Below are 17,580 nucleotides of genomic sequence, written 5' to 3' on the forward strand. Positions count from 1 at the left end.
GGAGATGCACCCCACTGTGTGGGCAGGACCCAGGCACAGCCCACAAACCCTGCTGAGGCACCTGAAGCCCAACTGGCTGGAAACCACCCCCAACATGGGCCACCCGGAAGCCAGCAAAGTGGACAGGCTGGAGTGGGCAGTGTCAGGACCATGGGTGCCTGGGCAAGCCAGTGTGCCCAAGGACCTGACACCAGTCTCCATCACCTGCCGGCTGTGTACTGCGCAACAGCACACAAGCAGGGGCCCTGGGCTTGTGAGGGCCTGTGTAGCACTGCAAGGGTGGGCGTGGGGGTCTGGCCACCCACCGTGCCCTAGGGTAGGTGCCCAGTGTAGAATCATACTCCCAGTGAGCCCTGCATTGGCCCAATAGCTGGGTCTGTACCAGCACATCTGAGGGCTCTACAGGGCCACTGGCATGAGTAGGGGGGACCCAGGAGGCTGGTGGTGCTGAAGGCTCCTTCAAGAAGCAGGCCACCTGGTGAGTGTGGGACAGAAGCCTGCTGGAGGCTGTGCTGGGCTCCCTCAGATGCTGCCATGCCCCTCCCGTGCGGTCCTGCAGAGGTCCTGATGTACCCGAGTGGGTAGGGGAAGATGGCCAGGCTCAGCAGCCCCATCGCCCATTGTCTTCAAAGTGGATTCCAATTGTCCTTTTCCTGTATGTGACCCACAAGCACGTCAAATTTTTAAAATTTATTGTTGGTACCAGAGATTAAACTCGGGTGTGCTTTACCACTGAGCCAAATCCCCAGCACAGTCCCCTGCCCCTTGTTTTAAATTCTGAGGGCCTGGGTAGGTTGCTGAGGCTGGTTGAACTTTGCAAGTTGGGAGTACCAGTGTGCACTGCTGCATCAGGCTAGTGTAAAACCCAGCGAACGTCCCGTCTTATTTCTATCAAGGTTTGGTTAATAATCATGACAACGTGTCCATTTTACCTCTTCTTTTGAGATATTTTTCAGTTGTTGATGGACCTTTATTTTTTTTATGTGGTGCTGGGAACCGAGCCCAGTGCCCCACAATCCCAGTCCGTCATCTTACTTTCTTGAGGTTTGATCCACCCAAATTCTTGTCTGATCACTGAGGTGAGGGCAGGGGATGAGATGGCCAGCATGTCCCTGGTGGCCAGGGCAGCTGCACAAAGGTCGAGTCAACATCGTGGCCCTGGTCCATGGGCAAATCAACATGCCCCTGCTTGGCCGCCTGCAGGTGCTCAGGCCCTGGGTAACCCCAAGCTGTGCCTGAGCTGTTTCTGCACTGTGACACTTCAACACAGAGGTCGTGACAACAGTGGCCCCTCAAAGCTGGCTGAATCTCTTTAGCCCAGCTCCTGTGACTTGAAATACAGCAGAGGCCACAGCGGGTAGTAAAATTTCAACTTTATTTGGCCAATGTGTCCAATTCCAATATTGTGGTAGAAATGCCCGAAGAATGGTCAACATGTGATTCAGCCCCGGCATCCCCGGCTGTCTCCTGGCCTGGGAACCCAGGGCCTGGTTCTGCCTGTGTAGGCCTCAGCCATGCTGCAACAGAACCCGCAGTCAGCGTGGAGCGCCTGAGATAGGGTGGGAGCCCAGCTTGAGGAAGAACAGGTGAGCTGCTCAGGCCTGTCCTGGGCCCTGCAGCCGGCAACCACAGTGCCCTTGTCTAGATGTGAGGCATCCCTGACAGGATCCAGAGGTCTCCATTTAACCAAGAATTTTAAGAACCATGCTCAGTCGTGGCCACACTGGCACGACGTGCATGGAGAGTGACCATATCCAGTGGATCTGTCCCTCCCCACATAGGGCACAGGGGTCTTCAAGGAGGCTTGGCCAAGGTGGAGCAAATACCCTGATGTCGAAAAATGTCTAAAAGTCTCACAGATGGAGAGCACAAACCTCTCCAACAGGAAAGGGATTGCCAGTGTGAGATCCCAAACATTTTAGCGAGCACTCAGGACAAAAACCATGTACAAAAAAGTACATCACAATTTAAAAAAAGGGGCCCACCAGGATGGGCTGCCTGGAGATAATCCCTTTCCAAACATTGAAAAGCAAGGAGACAGGTTAGGTGCACACGCGTGTTAGAATGAGTCCCTGGGTTTCTGATGACACTCCCTGCTCAGGTGAGGGTCGGCGCCGAGGGCCTGGGCTGCGGGAGCGCGGCCCACCAGGTGTGGTTGGGGTGCCGAGGTCTGGCTGCGGCGCTACAGTTCGTCTTTCACAGCTTTCTGGTCGTCATCCTCTTCCACGTCTGGCTCTTCAGCTTCTTCGAGGTCTAGGTCCTGGGGTGTGGGAGGGAGGGTGGTGAAAGGGCTGGAGGCAGTGTAGCACTTGGAGGTGGCCACAGGCCTCCTGGCGGGGACATCTCAGTGGGGGAAAAAGTCCCAGCGCAGTGAGCACTGGGTGACTCAGCCCTTCGGTCCCTTGCTGTATGGCCATTGGTGACACTTGATGGTGTCAGCAGCATGGTCCTGCTGTCCCCTTGATCCAGATCCACCCCCAGCAGCCACAGTGGCTCCCTCAGGACAGACCTGCTCCCACTCTCCACTTCACACTGACTATACCCTCCACGCCCTGCCTCAAATGCTACCAGAGTCACTAACTCCCACCCCCACCAGCCTCTCCTGACTTGCCCTCCACCTCCCCCAGAATAACTACCACCACCACCCCTGGCCACGAGCTCATGTGGACAAGACTGAGCTTCTGAGGACTAGCCCAAATCCACTGTCCAGCCTGGGGCCAGCAGGGTGCCTGCCCCACAGAGTAACTAAGTGGTCACATCTGTTAAGCAATGGTGGGCTTTAGCCAGTGGTGGGACACTTGAGCCCAAGTCAGCAGGGATGTGAGGGCCCTGTGGCCTGCAGCTGAGACTTCCTAAGCAAGGTCTAGACTTCACAAGTGTCTTCAAAGTCACCCTGCAGGGTGCTGCGCCGGGGGCCTGGGAGGCACAGCTGTACCTCCCATGGGCTCCCCAGTCCGAAGTCAAAGTCTGAGTTCGCACCTCCCAAGTGGACCTAGGCCTGTGTCCCCAGAAGCCAGCCCAGGGTCCACATGACCACACTCACATCATCATCTCCTGCCCCATCCTGACCACCGCTCTCCAAGAACTTCTTAAAACCCTCCAGGGTCCGCTCCCCATTGTAGTCAATGACCTGTGGAAGACAAGGGCCAGGGACATGGAGCCAGCCCTAGGCCTCCCAGACCCCAAGGGGCAGCAGCTTCCCCTTGGTGCAGAAAGGGGGGTTCTTAAAGAGGGGTCCCTGGAGGCCTCTCCTGCCCCACTCCTTCCTGGCCCCCAGCTCTTCGTGGACAGAGAGGCCGCAAAATGGTGTGGGGACAGGACTCTCCCAGCCCCACGGCTGTCCCCACGGCCGTCGCACCGTTCTGTCTGCACGTGCAGGGAAGAACTTCAGCGTGGGAAAGCTGTGCACCCGGACAGCCTCCACCTCGTTGGCCGTGGAGTCCATCTTGGCGATGACGATGTTCTCGTGATCCTTGTACGTCTCACCCAGTTTGTCCCAAATGGGAGCTAGCTGCTTACAGTGACCACACCATGGGGCATCTGAAAAGAAGACTGGGCTGAGGGTCCACCCTGGACCAGGAGCCACCTGCAAATGCTGCCTCTGGCTCTGCACAGCCTGCGAGCTGCCTGAGCAACAGACCACCCAGGGCCCAGACACAGCACTCACAGAACTCCACAAAGACGTTCTTCTTCTCGTCAAAAGCCACCTCTTCAAAGTTCTTCCCAACCAGCACTTTGACCGGTTGCTTGTCCCAGTCTTCAGGAAGCTCCTGGCTCATCAGGTGGGGCTAGAGGGCAAATAGAGCAGGTCAGAGGCAGCGCTGCCCAGAGGTCCACAGCGCTCCCTGCCACACCCACCCCTGGCGTGGATGAGGCACACGCTGTCCTCCGAGGGCGCCAGAGTGAACAGTGCCAGGAGCCTGGTGAAAGGAGAGGAGCCGTCAAGGTCAGCCCAATGAGAGGACATGAGGTTACCCTCGCAGCCTTGAGGCCACCTCTGTGCGCGGCGGGACTGCAGTGCGAGGATGGCCAGGGCTGTATGTGGGCTCTGGTGCCAGGATCTCCAGGCTTGGAAGGTGAAGCCTGAGACACCAGGGCCCAGGGTCCAGGAGCGGAGCACATTCCCCGAGGCCAGCCATGCGCCCAAGTGGGCCCGGCACCAACCTTGACCTTGCCCTCCAGGAAGCGGTGGCAGAACTCTGTGATCCCCTCTGCCGTCAGCTCGTCCGACTCCGGCTTGTACTTGGTCATCTCCTCCTCCAGGGTGATGAGCCGCACGGCTGGGCACTCCTCCTTCTTCAGGCCAAAGAACTCGAGGATGCGCTGGTTGTCGGCGTGGTCGCTGTCGATGAAGATGAACAGGATCTTGGGGGAGAAAAGGCGCACTGAGACTGGCCCGCAGGCGGCCTCGAGCCGAAGGCCTGGCCTAGGGGACCCCATCACCTAGACCCCAAGGGGGAGCAACGAAGTCCAGAGGCCCCGACTACCCGGGAAAGCCACCCATCCCCAGGTGGCCCACCTTGCCCTTGAAGCCCCCGGCGGCTTTCTTGAAGTTGCTCAGTTTGCTGTCATAGTCAGACACACTCTTGGGCAGGAACAGCAGGATGTGAGTCTTGATTTCACCTCCAAAAATCTTTGGGGCTGTCTGTGTCACACATAGAATTGCTTCGCTAAGCCACAAGATAATATTTGACAGAATACTGTGACGACAGTGACAAGTGTGCCTCCTGCATGTCCAGGGAGCCACCTGCACCATCTGACTCCCGCTAGAGCCTGAGGGAGAGACGCACCTGCTCAGTGAACTCAATGACCAGGGGTAGCTGGTTGTGCTTGATGAAGTCCAGCAGGTTCTCTTTGGTGATCTCCCCTTCAAAGTTGTTCCGGCCCTCATCAAACTGCGGACAGAAGGGGGATTGTGAGCCAGCCGGCCACAGGCTCCTGGGCTCAGCCAGGCAGCGACCGAGAACACAGCCATGAGGGCAGAGCACGCTTGCTCCCCGACAGCCTGGACCAGCTTCAGCCACTACACCATGGCCACCAGCAAGTCCTGGTTTGTCCAGAACTCGGGTGTGACACCTCCAGGTCCTCTAGCTGCCCCCCAAAAGGGCATGTGTGGCAGGACAGTCACAGGAATGACTAGATCCTGTCCCTGTAGGCCAGACAAGGAGGCTGCTGTTCTGCAAAGCCGAGCCAGCCAAGACAGGCTGGGAAGTCACTGCAGGACCCCGTGCGAGAGGCTCCACCAAGGCCCACAGGCTGAGATCCTCTAGCAGTCGAGTACGAGGGAGTCCCTCAGGCTCCTCAACTCCAGCTTCCAGGACAGCACTCACAGAGCCTGGCCCTGAGCAGATCCAGTGTCAAAGGCACCTCCATAACCACACGTTGCTGCTCCCTGTGCAGGGCGGAGGGGGCTTACCATTATGTTTTGTATTTGAGACAGAGTCTTGCTGGGTTGCCTGGGCTGGCCTCAACTCCTGCGCCCACCTTAACCTCCCACTGGAAGACAGGCCTGCACCACAGGCCTGGCTTATTGCTGAACGGTTCTGTTCCAGGTTGGGTGGTCTGAGGATGTGGAGGGCTGACAGCACTCACCTTTTCTTACTGGCCACTTCCCATTCCTGTGGTAGGTTACGTCCAGGGGAGGCCTGTGTCAGCCAGACCCTCCAACTCAACCCTGGAAAGGTGCTAAACCCAGGTCACCTCCACATTGTGGGCCACTCCCCACCAGAGCCTGCGGGTCAGAGGCTTCCAGGCATGCTCTATGTCCCCCAAATCAGCAAATGTGGAGAGGATGATGGGGTGGAAAGGCAAGGCCAAGAAGCCCTTTGAGGGGGTTGTTGGCCCAGGTCCACAAGAACCGGTGGGCTTGGCCTGCTCTCCTCACCTACAATGCTGAGCCACAGGGCACTCTGACCTGCAGAATGAGGCTTCTGCTCCCACCAGAGCACCAGCTGTCACCCGTACAGGCTCATGCTGAGACCTCAGAGCACAGCTGAGCATCTGTGCCAGGCTGCAAATCCTCCTGGTAATGTGGCCACTTAACGTGGTCACTGTCCACTTTCTTCTTATTTTTGGGGTACTGAAGATTGAGCCCAGCGGCACACTGAGCCACATTCCCAGCTCTTTAATATTTTGAGACAAGAGTCTTGACACGTTGCCCAGGCAGGCCTTGAACTTGTGCTCCTCCTGCCTTGTGCTCTGGAGTGACTGGATTATAGGTGTGCGACACCATGTCCAGCCCATTTTTTACCGTCTGCTCTGGTTCAGCTGGGGGGTGGCTGCGAGAGGCCTGCCCAGGAGCCTCGAGTGAAGACCTCTGTGCCCCCACTTACACCTCTGGCTGTGGACACCAGTCCTGTCAGGTCACAGTGACAAGGTCTCACTAAAAGGCAGATGCTGCAGGCTGGTGGAGAGGCCCCTGGCCCCACCCTCACTCCTAAATCCCCAAGACAAAAAAAGTAAACAAAATAACAAACAGGCCACCAGTCCTAGCCAGGATTCTCCAACTCAGCTCTCCCGGTCTTCCTCAGGGAAGACAGAAACGCAGGCGCAGCTGGCTGCCTCAGAGTCTGGCCTGCTAGAAGGGAGGCCTCTGGCTCCACAGGCCAGGCCTAGGACAGTTCCCCAGGCAGAGAGCAAGACCCAGGTCACTTGGCCAAAGTGGGTTTAGCAGCCTGCAGAGGAGGAACAAAGGCAAAAATAAATAAATAAGTAAATAAATAAACCAGACATAAGCGGTGGGTGTGGGCAGTGCAATAGCCAGAAACCCGAGATGAACTCTAGCACCACGTCCTCTGTCCAACCTCAGACATGTCCCCTGTTGACCCCCTCGGCAGGACTGCCAGGAAGCAAGTCTTCGGCTCTGTGCAAGGAAAACTGCCACCCACTAGCCAGCACCAGATCCAAGGGTATGCCCAGCCTAGTGGAGAGCAGACAGCTGAGTACTAAAGAATCACAGGCACGGTGGCACACACCTGTAATCCTAGCAACTTGGGAGGCTGAGGCAGGAGGATCACAAATGTGAGGCCAGCCTCAACAACTCAGCAAGGCTGTCTCAAAAAGGACTGGGGAATATAGCTCAGTGGTCAAGTGGCCTAGGTTTGATTATAAACCAAAAAAAACAAACAAAAACAAACCAAAAAACCCCCAATAAAAAACTAACTATACACCAACAGCCTGAATAGGGGGCCTCAATGTACTTCATTCTTCAAAGGCAAGAATAAGCAACTGTCATCCTAGCCTACAAGGATATGTGATGGCCACCGCCATCCATCCAGGGTTAACATGGCTACTCAGACACAGCGCCAGGGGCAGATTGGTGGATGGAGCTGAAAGTGGAATCCACAGGTTCCTATAGGCCTCAGAGAAACTGTCCCTCAACCTCCAACTCAGGACATCGGCGACTTTCTCTCGCAGTGTTTGCACTCTGCACTCTCCCGTTCTAGTTGAGTGTCAAAGAGTCACTATGTGTCTGTGACACAGCAGCTCTACCCCCTGGTTTCTATTGAGTACAGCATGTCAGTTGGCTGGGGTTCTTTTGAGGAAGGAGTTAGCAAAATGGCTAAATGCCAAGAGCAAGGACACCCCACCCCCTAGCTGCAGCTGCTAGGAGGGGCCCTCCTCCTCCCCACCCCAGTCTGGAGGTGCAAGGTGTTCAGCCCCAGCCTGAGAACTGTTTCATAGGTGAACTGCATAAACACAAGGTCAGCACGGAGCCAGGCAGCCTCTCCCCCCAACATTGCATCCTTCCTAAACAGTTGACTGTCTGCAGGCTTCCTCCTGCTGGGAGCAGAACAGGACAGCACTCCAAGATCCTTCCCCAACCCAGGACACCCACCTACTCTGCTCCTGTGGTCTCCTTCTCATACAGCTTCCTCTCCCTCTTCCCTGTGCACTCTGCCACCTGGATGGCATTAACCCCGGAGCACACACACCTAGGTACAGCTGTGCTCCAAGCAAACCCACAGGCAACAACGGGCAACGAGGAGCCTGCTGCATCCCTGTAATAGGCAGACTCGGTTCAAGGACACTTGGCTTACAAAGAGAAAGGACAGAGTCAGAATCAGCAGTTTCCAAGGTGGGAGGCCCAGGAACTGCAGCTTTGCCTGTCCAGTGGGAACATACCCAGGGAGTTCACACCAGTTTCCATCTAGTGTGAGGACCTGAAGTAGACAGCAGTGATGGTGGCACGGCATTGTGATCACCATTAATGTCACCAAATTGGCCATTTAACTATGCTGGGCATGGTTAATGCTGGGTATGATGGAGGCTGAGACAGGAGGATCCCAAGTTTGAGGCCAGTTTCAGTGACCGATCAAGGCCTAAGCAATATAGCAAGACTCTGTCTCAAAATTAAAAAAACAAACAAAAAACAAAACAAAACAAAACAAAACAAAAAACGGTGGGATGTGGCTCATTGGTTAAGAGCACCCTGGGTTCAATCCCTGCTGCCGCCCCACCCCAAAGTAAAATAATCAACTTTGCCACAGTGGAAAAAAAAAAAGCTACCAGTAAAAAGCAACTCCCCTTGTGTCCTTTAGGAGGTCCAGAACATGGGAGGCTGGCCAAAGGCCTTGCACTCCAAAGACTCCAAAGTCCAAAGGCCACTGAGTGGCTCCTGTAGTCTGGCTCTGCCAATCTGTGACAGGACTCAGGATAGCCACAGGCCTCCAGCAGTAAGAAAAGCAACAGCACCCCCTGCAGAGCAACGCCTGCACTGCCCTGGGCCACTCACCTTCTTGAAGAGGACCACCCCATCTTTGCTGAGCTGGTATTTGGAGAACACATCACTGTTGGACGTAATCCCAAATGGTATGTCATCTATGGCCTCTGCAGCCAGCAAGAACTGCTTGGCCAAGTCTGACTCGACATCCTGTAACGGAAGGAAAACAAGAGGTGCTGCACGCCGACACCCAGGAGCCTGCCTGGCACAGCAGCAAAGCCGACACTGCAGTGTCCAAGCCATGGGGACCCCTCCTTCAAAAGTGACAGCAGATTACAAGTTCTGAAGCTCTACCTTAAAGAAGCCAATGACGGCCACCTCGCTGGATTCCACCAAGGACTCTGCAGCTGTACCATCGAGCAGCGTGGTGGCAGCAGGGCCCGTGCGCTTCTTCAGCCAGTTCACGATGTCATCGGCTTCTCTGCCAGCTGCACCCCAACAAAGGCAGGTTCCAGAGTCAGACAGGGTGCCCCTACCATGCCTGGCACCCTCTCGCCTGAGCTCCACCCAGCAGGCTGAGGACACCTGACTGACCCCTAGAACAAGCTGTTCTCTCCACAGGTAGGTCTATACCCTGGCCACCCACTTCCTGAGAACACAGTTATGCTTAAAGAAGGGAAGAGTGTCATCCTTGGGAGGTAGGATTTCCTTTTCTAATTCCTTGCATTTTCTAAATTTTCTTGGACATTAAAATTGGTTAAACTCTGCTGGGTACAGTAGCACATACCTGTAATCCCATCAACTTGGGAGATGGAGGCAGGAGGACCATAAGTTCAAAGTCAGCCAAGGCAACTTGGTAAGACCATGTCCCCCCCTCCCGCAAAAAACAAAACCAAAAAACCCCAAGACGTGGGTGGGTTGGGGCTGGGGATATAGCTTAGTGATAAAGTGCCTCTGGGTTCAACAATCCCCAATAACTAAAATAAAAATATTAAAAAAAATTTTTTTTCATTAAACTCACATACACTTTCTCCCCACAGTACTCTCATACCAAGCTGAGTCGTGGAGATATGGCGTTTTTTTTTTTTTTTTGGTGTGTGTGTGGGGGGCTGAGGATCAAATCTAGGACCTTGTGCGTGCGAGAAGCACTCTACCAACCGAGCTATATCCCCAGTCCTGAGATGTGGTTAGTTATGTCAACCTCCACGCCAGGTCTCCTTCCTTGAAAACAGGCTCAACTTGACTTTCTGACACTCCCTGGTGGGCCAGTTATTTCTAAGGCCAGCCTTACCCACTTCCCTGACTGGTAAGAACTAGAGAAAGAATATGTATCCACATGCCATCCAGGAGGCCAGGAGGCCACACAGGTATAAGGAAGAGGCCTGCTCCTGCCAGATGGAGGCCAACAAACTGCTCTCCCCTCCTTTCCTGGGGTGTGACTACCTGGCAAAGTGCTGCTCCACCCAAGAATGACAAGGATTCTTCAGCCAAGTGCCTACAAAAAGCTGAGCTGGCAGTTACCAGTGGATTTAGGAGCAAGTGTCTCATCTACAAAACCTAAGTGTTGGTGGAGAACGATGGTAACTTTGGACAAGGCACCCCCTATTGCAAGATTAAACACACATTGAAAAGTGGGGACCAGGGGCTGGGGCTGAGGAATAGCGCACTTTCCTGGCATGTGTGAGGCACTGGGCTCGATTCTCAGCACCACATACATACAATAAAAAGGGCTGGGGCTCAGTGGTTAAGCACCCCAGGTTCAATGTCTGGTACCAAAAAAATAGTGGGGTCTACTAGTGAGGCAACCAGAGTGGCTGATGCTGATTAGGATAAGACTGCTTGAAGGGTACTTCTGCTGACCCTCGGACGGGCAGCTTCAGGCTGCTCAGCACATGGGCCTGACAGACATTCTGCAGAACTGATCTGAGACCAGAAAGCACTTCTTTGCCACCAGTTGTTGATTTGCCCCGGAGGTGGCAGGACAGTAGCTGAGGGCCTGCCTGGATGCTTGAGTGTGGTGGCTGTCACCCCTTTCTAGTCCATCTCCAGACAAGCTTTGCCAGCAGGCCCCCCCAGGAGGCCATCAGACATAGCATGCTCCACCTGAGAGGGTCTTCCAGGGAGAGAACTTCCTCACAGGACCCTCAGGTGTGGATCAGTTGCAAACACAGTCCCCCCCAGAGCCCCTGAAAACGGGCCCCCACCTCAGATACACTACTGGATGAGCTTTCAGTTAGGTCGCCTCCAAGGCCTGCACCGCGGTCACACCTGTGTACTCCTTGGGGGAGGCTGTGTCTCCGTTCTTAAAGAACTTGATTGTGGGGTATCCTCGGACGCCATACTGCTGGGCCAGGTCAGATTCTTCAGTGGCATCCACCTTTGCTAGCCGGATCTCAGAACCTTCTGCCTTCAGCTTCCCAGCTGCTTTCGCATACTCAGGGGCCAGTGCTTTGCAGTGGCCACACCAAGGGGCATCTGGAAAAGAAAGTGGGACACTGGAAAGCAGCCCTCGATCCCGTCCCACGGCTTCTTCCCTTCATAAAAACCTTATCTGCACACCAAGATAAGGCCTCCTAACCCAGGAGGCTGAGCTGATAGCTGCTGCTCTTGGGCAACTTCAGGACAGAGGCCATCAACGATCGACACACCAACACCATCCCTGTTCTGCTCCGTCACCACCAGCACAGGAAGACACACCCTCTAGATTGGTAACTTCCTATAACCTGCAGGCCATCACGACCAATGTGTCCCTAGGATTTCCCTTCAAGAACCCAGGACAAGTCAAAGGTTTGATGGCCCAACCTTACACCAACCAAAAAATGCTTATGAGTATGTGACACACATCTGTGCGAGGTTCGCACCTCTCACATTCTCCTCTAAAACCGTTCTTTATAGGTGGGGATAACACAACCTGCCAAGGAAGGGTAGCAGATGTGGTGGCATAAGGTTCCCAGCCCAGAGACAGTGGGAGCCCAAATACTTGTTAACAAGCAAAAGCCTCAGACGGACTGGCTACACGACAGGAAAGCCAGGGCAGGTTAAGGGTGGCGCGGGCAGGAGCTGGGCATTTCTGGGTCAGTCCAGCTGAGTAATTAGCAGAGCCGGACCCGGCTTGGAGCCCGGCTTGTGGGGTCTGTCCGTCCAGCGTCCCCCAGCTAACCGAGGGTTCCTGCCATGTGGACGTCGGACACAAAGACAGCTCCCGGGCTCTCCGCCGGGCAGCCACTCTCGAGGAGCCCGGGACGCGAACGCTTCCAATCCGGGCAGGAAGGATGCCCTCCGGGCGGCCGGGGGCAGCGAGCTGACAGCAGGCGCGCCCGGCGAGGGGCGGGCCGCGACGGGCCAGGCCGAGCTCGGCGCGGCCACGGGCCAGCACAGCCAGCAGGCCCGCCGACCCGGCCCGCCGCGCGCAGGGCCGCACCGCGGCGGCGCCCCCCGCCCGCCAGGCCGGCCACTCACAGAACTCCACCAGCAGGTACTTGTGCGTCGCCAGCGCCTCCGCGAAGTTGCTCTTCCTCAGCACCAGGACGTGGTCCTCCTCCTCGGGGGCGTCGGCGCCCACCCGGGCCGCCGCGGCCAGGGCCAGGCACAGCAGAGCGCGGCTCAGCATGTCGGACGTCGGAGCGGGCGGGGCGGTTCGGTTGGCGCCGCCGGGACAGCCGAGGCGACGAGAGCGCGCGCCGGTCCTGGCCTCGCCTTTATAAATCCTGGTCCGGGGACGCGCCCAATAACCCGCCGCGCGCGCCAGCCGCCTCGCGCACGCGCCCCTAGGGGCCCTCCAATTGGCCGGCGAGCTGTGGGGCCCGCCCTCGCCGTGCACGGATTGGTCGCCCATGCCAGGCCCGGCCCCGGAGTCGGAAACGCTACGGAGTCCTTCCTCGCCCTCATCCAGGATTGGCCGCGGCGCTCGCGCTCGCTCCGCTCTCCAGATTTTGATTGGCTCCGAGCGGAGAACTTTCTCTCCCTCGACTTCTGACTGGTGATATTCATCCACACCTTTCGCGGTTCTGGAATGGCTACTTCTTTCGGCTGTCCGGGCTCTGTGGCTTCTGATTGGCCGAGATTCGCGCGCACCCTGCGCGTCCCTCCGTCGAACGTGGCAGTGAGGCGGAGTCCCGGGTCGGGGCGGAGCTGCGCCTGCGCCTCCGAAACCCCTCGTGTTGCATTCTGACTGGACCGCGTGTCCATAACGGGCACCGCCCCCGGACTGCCGGCCGGAAGCCTGGCTGACGCAATTTCCGTCGCGCGTGCGGCCCGTGCAGCGCCTGCAGAGGCGTGGGGTCCGACAGGTGGGCACCTTCAGTGCTTGGCGCGGCTTGGGCGGGGTGGGCCAGGCGGCGGTCTTAAGGCCTGTGGCGCCTGCGGGGTCAGCGGGCGGTGGCGCGGTTCGGATCCGCTTCCGAGCATCCCCGCGGTCTCCGAGCGAGGGCTGGTCCGTGCCAGACCCGGAGGCCGGGCGGGCGGGACACAACCCCGTCGACGGTAGCGCGGTTTTGGCCGCCTGTCGAAGTGGCGTTTTCCTCTTTCCGTGGCTCCTAGGAACTTAAGTCGCACACGAGGCCCACGCCCGGTGTCTGTGGGGCTGCCCGCGTGGCCTCGGCCGCCGCCCCTTTGGTGCGCTCAGCAGCGAGGGGCAGCTCCCCGCGGAGATGCGCCCGGCCGAGCCCCGTCCCGATGGTCGGGAGGGTGAAGTACAGGAGGGTGTTCTTGTACTTCTGAGGCTTGGTGCGTGTGGGGACGTTTGTTGGAGGAACTGGGAATGGAACCCGGGGCCTCGCACATGCCAGGCAAATGCTCTACCACTGAGCTACGCCCGCAGCCTTTTTGAGACGGGATCTGGCTAAATTGTCCAGGTTGAACTCGAACTTGTGGTCCTCCTGCCTCGGCCCTCCACTTAGCTGGAAGTACAGGCGTGGGCACCTTGCCCAGAGACTTGTTCTTTTTTGTTTGTTTGTTTTAATATTTATTTTTTAGTTTTTGGCGGACACAACATCTTTGTATGTGGCGCTGAGGATCGAACACGGGCCGCACGCATGCCAGGAGAGTGCGCTACCGCTTGAGCCACATCCCCAGCCCCCAGAGACTTGTTCTTGAGAGTGTGCATCTCACCTTTCCTGCGTGGCACTCCACTTGGAGTGTGAGTTCCTTGCCTTCAAGACCCAGTGCTACCTTCATGTAGCTCATACCTGAAACTGCTGCGACTCTGGAAGCCGAAACCCATATTGCAAGATGGAGACCAGCATGGGTCTTTCCCAGGTTCCCAGGTGTGACATTTCAGGCCTGGCGGACTATGAACCAGTGTTGCGCCCCAGTTCAATAGGATTTACCAGGTGCTTTTCCACTGAATTGCAGCTCTTCATAATGCCACTGTGGGGTGATGACTGCTTCAGATCCGATGAACTGGTCTATTTTTGTGCTTGCCTTGACTTGTTTTACAAACCAAGATTTGGGGCCCAAGACAAAAGACTTGAGTTTAGATTTTCTAACTGTGGAGGTTAGTATTTTGTCCATTGATGGGAAGTGAAGGGATTTAGGGTACTGTTGTGGATTAGCTCATGATGGTTTGAAGGCATCTTAGTTCCAGAACATAAACTATGAAGAAGAAATGTGCACATCTACATCACCAGAAACAAGCAGAGGCCACTGCAGGTGCACAGATCAGACAAGGATCAAAGTAGCTGTGGTAGAGTCTAAGGTGGGCTCTGGGCCTACAGTGGCTCGTGCCAAGGGCAGTTGAACACTCTTCAGTTTGGGGAACTGCCCAGCCAGAGTAGCAGAGAGCAGGGCTGCTGTTCTGTGGCCTAGGTGGCTGTGGCTAAGTTGATGTTCTGTGAAAATCAGGGCATCCAGCAGCACTCCCCCCCAGGTGATCATGCTGCCATGGCTACCCTGGCAGCTAGCTTTTGCTGGTACCTTGTCCTTCCTGAATCAGCCTTCTTCAACTTAAGCAGGTACAGCAAAGTTGGTTCTTATGAGCCCCGCAGGAGGCCTGAGAGACCCCTGGGCACCCACAGTGCATTCTACTTCCCTGGATATAGGCCACCCTGTCTGAATACCTGTGGGCCTCAGCCCAGAGCAGAGGGCTGATGAGATGGGTCACTCATCCTGTGCTCAGGCCTTCAAGGAGTATGTCCTTGGGGTCGGCCTTCCCTGGGGCAGTGACTGGCCATCATAGGTGCTTCTGGACATCTTCCAGGGAGTGTCACACTCAGAGTATGTTACCTGTTAAACATGGTTTCCTGCTGAGTCAACGTGTTTTGATTACTATTACCCTCTCTGGATACAGTGGTGCACAACTGTAATCCCAGGGACTTAGGAACCTGAAGTAGGTGATGGCAAATTCCAGGCCAGCCTGGGCCATTTAGTGAGACCTGATCTCAAAATAATCAGAAGGGTTGTGAGGTAGCTCAGTGGTCAGTGCTCCTGGGCTTAATTCCCAGTACTGAGGGGAAAAAGCTACTTTCAACCACCCCCTCCCTGGCGTGTGTGTGTGTGTGTGTGTGTGTGTGTGTGTGTGTGTTACTGGTGAGTGAATTAAGGGCCTTGTATATGCTGGGCAAGCACTCTGCTACTAAGCTGAGTTACATTCCCAGCCTCAAATATACTTGCATGCACAAGGCCCTGTTTTTGATCCCCAGCGCTACCAAAAAAAAAAAAAAAAAAAAAGCAAGCGTTCTTAGAACACAGCTTCCTTTAGCCTGCACCTGCTATTCTGCTAGATGTGTAAAGGGGTCACGAGCAAGTTCATGGGCACCTAGAGGGCTACTGGCTGCAGGTTTTTGCTGTATTAGGCTTCTGTGCCCAATTCTGAGACAGGCATGCGGGAGAGAGCAGGGCAGTGGTGGTAAATCAGTACCTGGCGATTGCTTGGTCACATCTAGATCCTGACCTCAGCTGGCACCAGTTATGGCCTCTTCACAGAAGAAGGGCCTGTCTGTGGATGCTGAGGAGGTGGAAGCTTGGGGATTTCTGGGGCCTGTGGATAAAGGGAGGTGAGAAGAGGGCATGGGTTGTGGACCTGGGAGGCCAGCCTTGGAGCAGCATCAAGCTGTACAACAGGTCAGGGTGGGACCAGGAGGATCAGGTTAGACTTGGGACTTGAGACACGTCATGCACCTTCTGCAAGTGCAACTTTGTTATCCTCCCCTAGGAGCTCGAGCAAAGTCTTGGCTGTTGGCCATGTGCCTGTACAACTTGGCACTCAGGGTCTGAGTTCACATGTCTAACAAGCTTGGAAAACCCCAGAGCAAAAAGATCAAGCCTCTTGGCCTGATGTGAGCCTCAGAAGTCCTTGCCCAATAAACAACTGCTGGCAATGAGATGGAACGTTTTAAGGAGCTGGAGAGGTGTGAGCCCCTGTGCCCAAGACTGCTGCCTAGACGCCCATTCCTTCTGAGCTGAGATGGTCAGCCTGGGTGAACCCTCAGGGCACTGCCTCACCCTGCCTGTCAATTCAGCTGGACCAGAACCCATTCTGAGACTGGGTAAGGTCTTTCCTGGTCTGGCTGGCCAACTCCTACAGTTCCCTGCTGTTGGTAGGCCATCCTGCTGAGGGCCAGCTCCAGGTCAGTTCTGGCTCTCACATGAACCTAGCAAGGATGACCAAGGTGGCTAGCAGCCTGAGGTGGGTCTCAGTGGGCATCTCCTGGACTAACTGGCAACAAGCTCCTGCCAAGGATCCCTGACTGCTCAGCACCAACACTTATATGGGTCCACGGAGGCAGGGTCAGATGGCTTTGTGGCAGCAGCTGCCTAAGAATCCGCCTCTCTTGAGCAGCACAGACACAGAGGACAGGTTTCAAAGCTGGCATCAGGCCAAGGGGAGTTTCTGTAGTGATTCCTGCCACTGGTGGTTGGTCTAACCCTATCTGTCCAGGACAGGTGCATGGAATGAGATCACTGCAGGTGGGAAGCTCCCAATCTGCAGCCTGTTAACCTCCAGGGTATCCCAGCAGCTCTCCTGCTGTGTGATGGTCCCCTCAATCCCAAGTAGGTCATTGGCCCTTCCATCTCAGAGGACCCTGACTACAATGGGGGAACTGACATCCTGCACCAGCCTCAGCCTCTCACCAACATCTGGCAGGCCCACACAGGGTCTCTCTGGGGTTCTTGTGTTCCCCTTTGGCAGAACTGAACATTTCCTGAGATGCCTGGGCTGTGCCATGTGAGCAACACATGGGGCCTCAGTGGATAATGGAGGGGAAGCTACCACTATGTTAGCAAAATGCATGGTGGGCTACCCACCACTCGGCTTTCTGGATTTATGGCGCTTGGTGATATGATAGATAGAAGGGGAATTCTGTGTTTCTCACTAGAGTTAGCTGTGTCCCCACAGGGTTGGGAGTGGTGGACCTCAACCCCTAACAAGGGATTGTGACCCGAGGGGCCTCTGCTTTACCTCCCTGCTAGGATCACAAAATTTCCGCAACCCCAGGCAACCCCAAGCAGCAAATCCAGTCTCCTTCAAGGGTGTTTATTTCCCGGTCGGAAGAGAAGCAGGGGAGGCTCCTCTGCCTGTCGAAGCCTGGGCCTGGCAGACACCACACGGGGACAGGGAGGGGAGGCACAGGAGACAGCTCCCAACAGTTGTGTGTGCTTGGTCCCGCTTTTGTCCTGGCTGGGTCCAAGGAGGGCCTGCCCAGGATGGTGGCACTGAGAGCCGGGGCAGAGGCAGCAGGCAAGCCAGCCCAGAGGACGGCACAAATGGAGGCAATAAATACTGACAGGCCAGGCACAAGGTTCCAGGCCACAGGGCCCAGGTGGGACAAGTAAGGCTCTGCCGCTGGCTTTATCCCTCAAGGGCTCTGAGCAGTGCCTCCTGGGTCAGAGAAGGCAGAGGTGTGAGCATACCTGCCTCCCAGATGGGGCTGGAGGCATGGAGTTTGGCAATTTGGCCCTCCCCAAACTGCTGGCATCAC

The 17,580-nt window shown here is 56.1% G+C and overlaps 1 protein-coding gene and 1 long non-coding RNA gene across 2 annotated transcripts; one reads left to right on the plus strand and one right to left on the minus strand.

Annotated features, from left to right (window-relative positions):
- Positions 1–1,356: 1,356 nt before the first annotated feature.
- Positions 1,357–12,371, minus strand: P4hb (prolyl 4-hydroxylase subunit beta). Its single transcript, XM_027955480.2, has 11 exons — positions 12,122–12,371; positions 10,931–11,137; positions 9,017–9,150; positions 8,735–8,872; positions 4,791–4,895; positions 4,520–4,645; positions 4,165–4,365; positions 3,668–3,788; positions 3,359–3,540; positions 3,044–3,130; positions 1,357–2,260 (listed from the first exon to the last, which is right to left on the minus strand). Exons 1-11 carry the CDS (start codon positions 12,270–12,272, stop codon positions 2,183–2,185), a joined length of 1,530 nt encoding a protein of 509 aa, XP_027811281.1. The 5' UTR covers positions 12,273–12,371; the 3' UTR covers positions 1,357–2,182.
- Positions 12,372–12,863: 492 nt separating this feature from the next.
- LOC139702288 (uncharacterized) lies at positions 12,864–15,981 on the plus strand. Its single transcript, XR_011704872.1, has 2 exons — positions 12,864–12,951; positions 13,637–15,981. It is a non-coding gene; the product is annotated as an uncharacterized lncRNA (long non-coding RNA).
- The last annotated feature ends 1,599 nt before the right edge of the window (positions 15,982–17,580 follow it).

This window comes from Marmota flaviventris, chromosome 17 (genome assembly GCF_047511675.1).
Source record: "Marmota flaviventris isolate mMarFla1 chromosome 17, mMarFla1.hap1, whole genome shotgun sequence".
Lineage (NCBI taxonomy): Eukaryota > Metazoa > Chordata > Mammalia > Rodentia > Sciuridae > Marmota > Marmota flaviventris.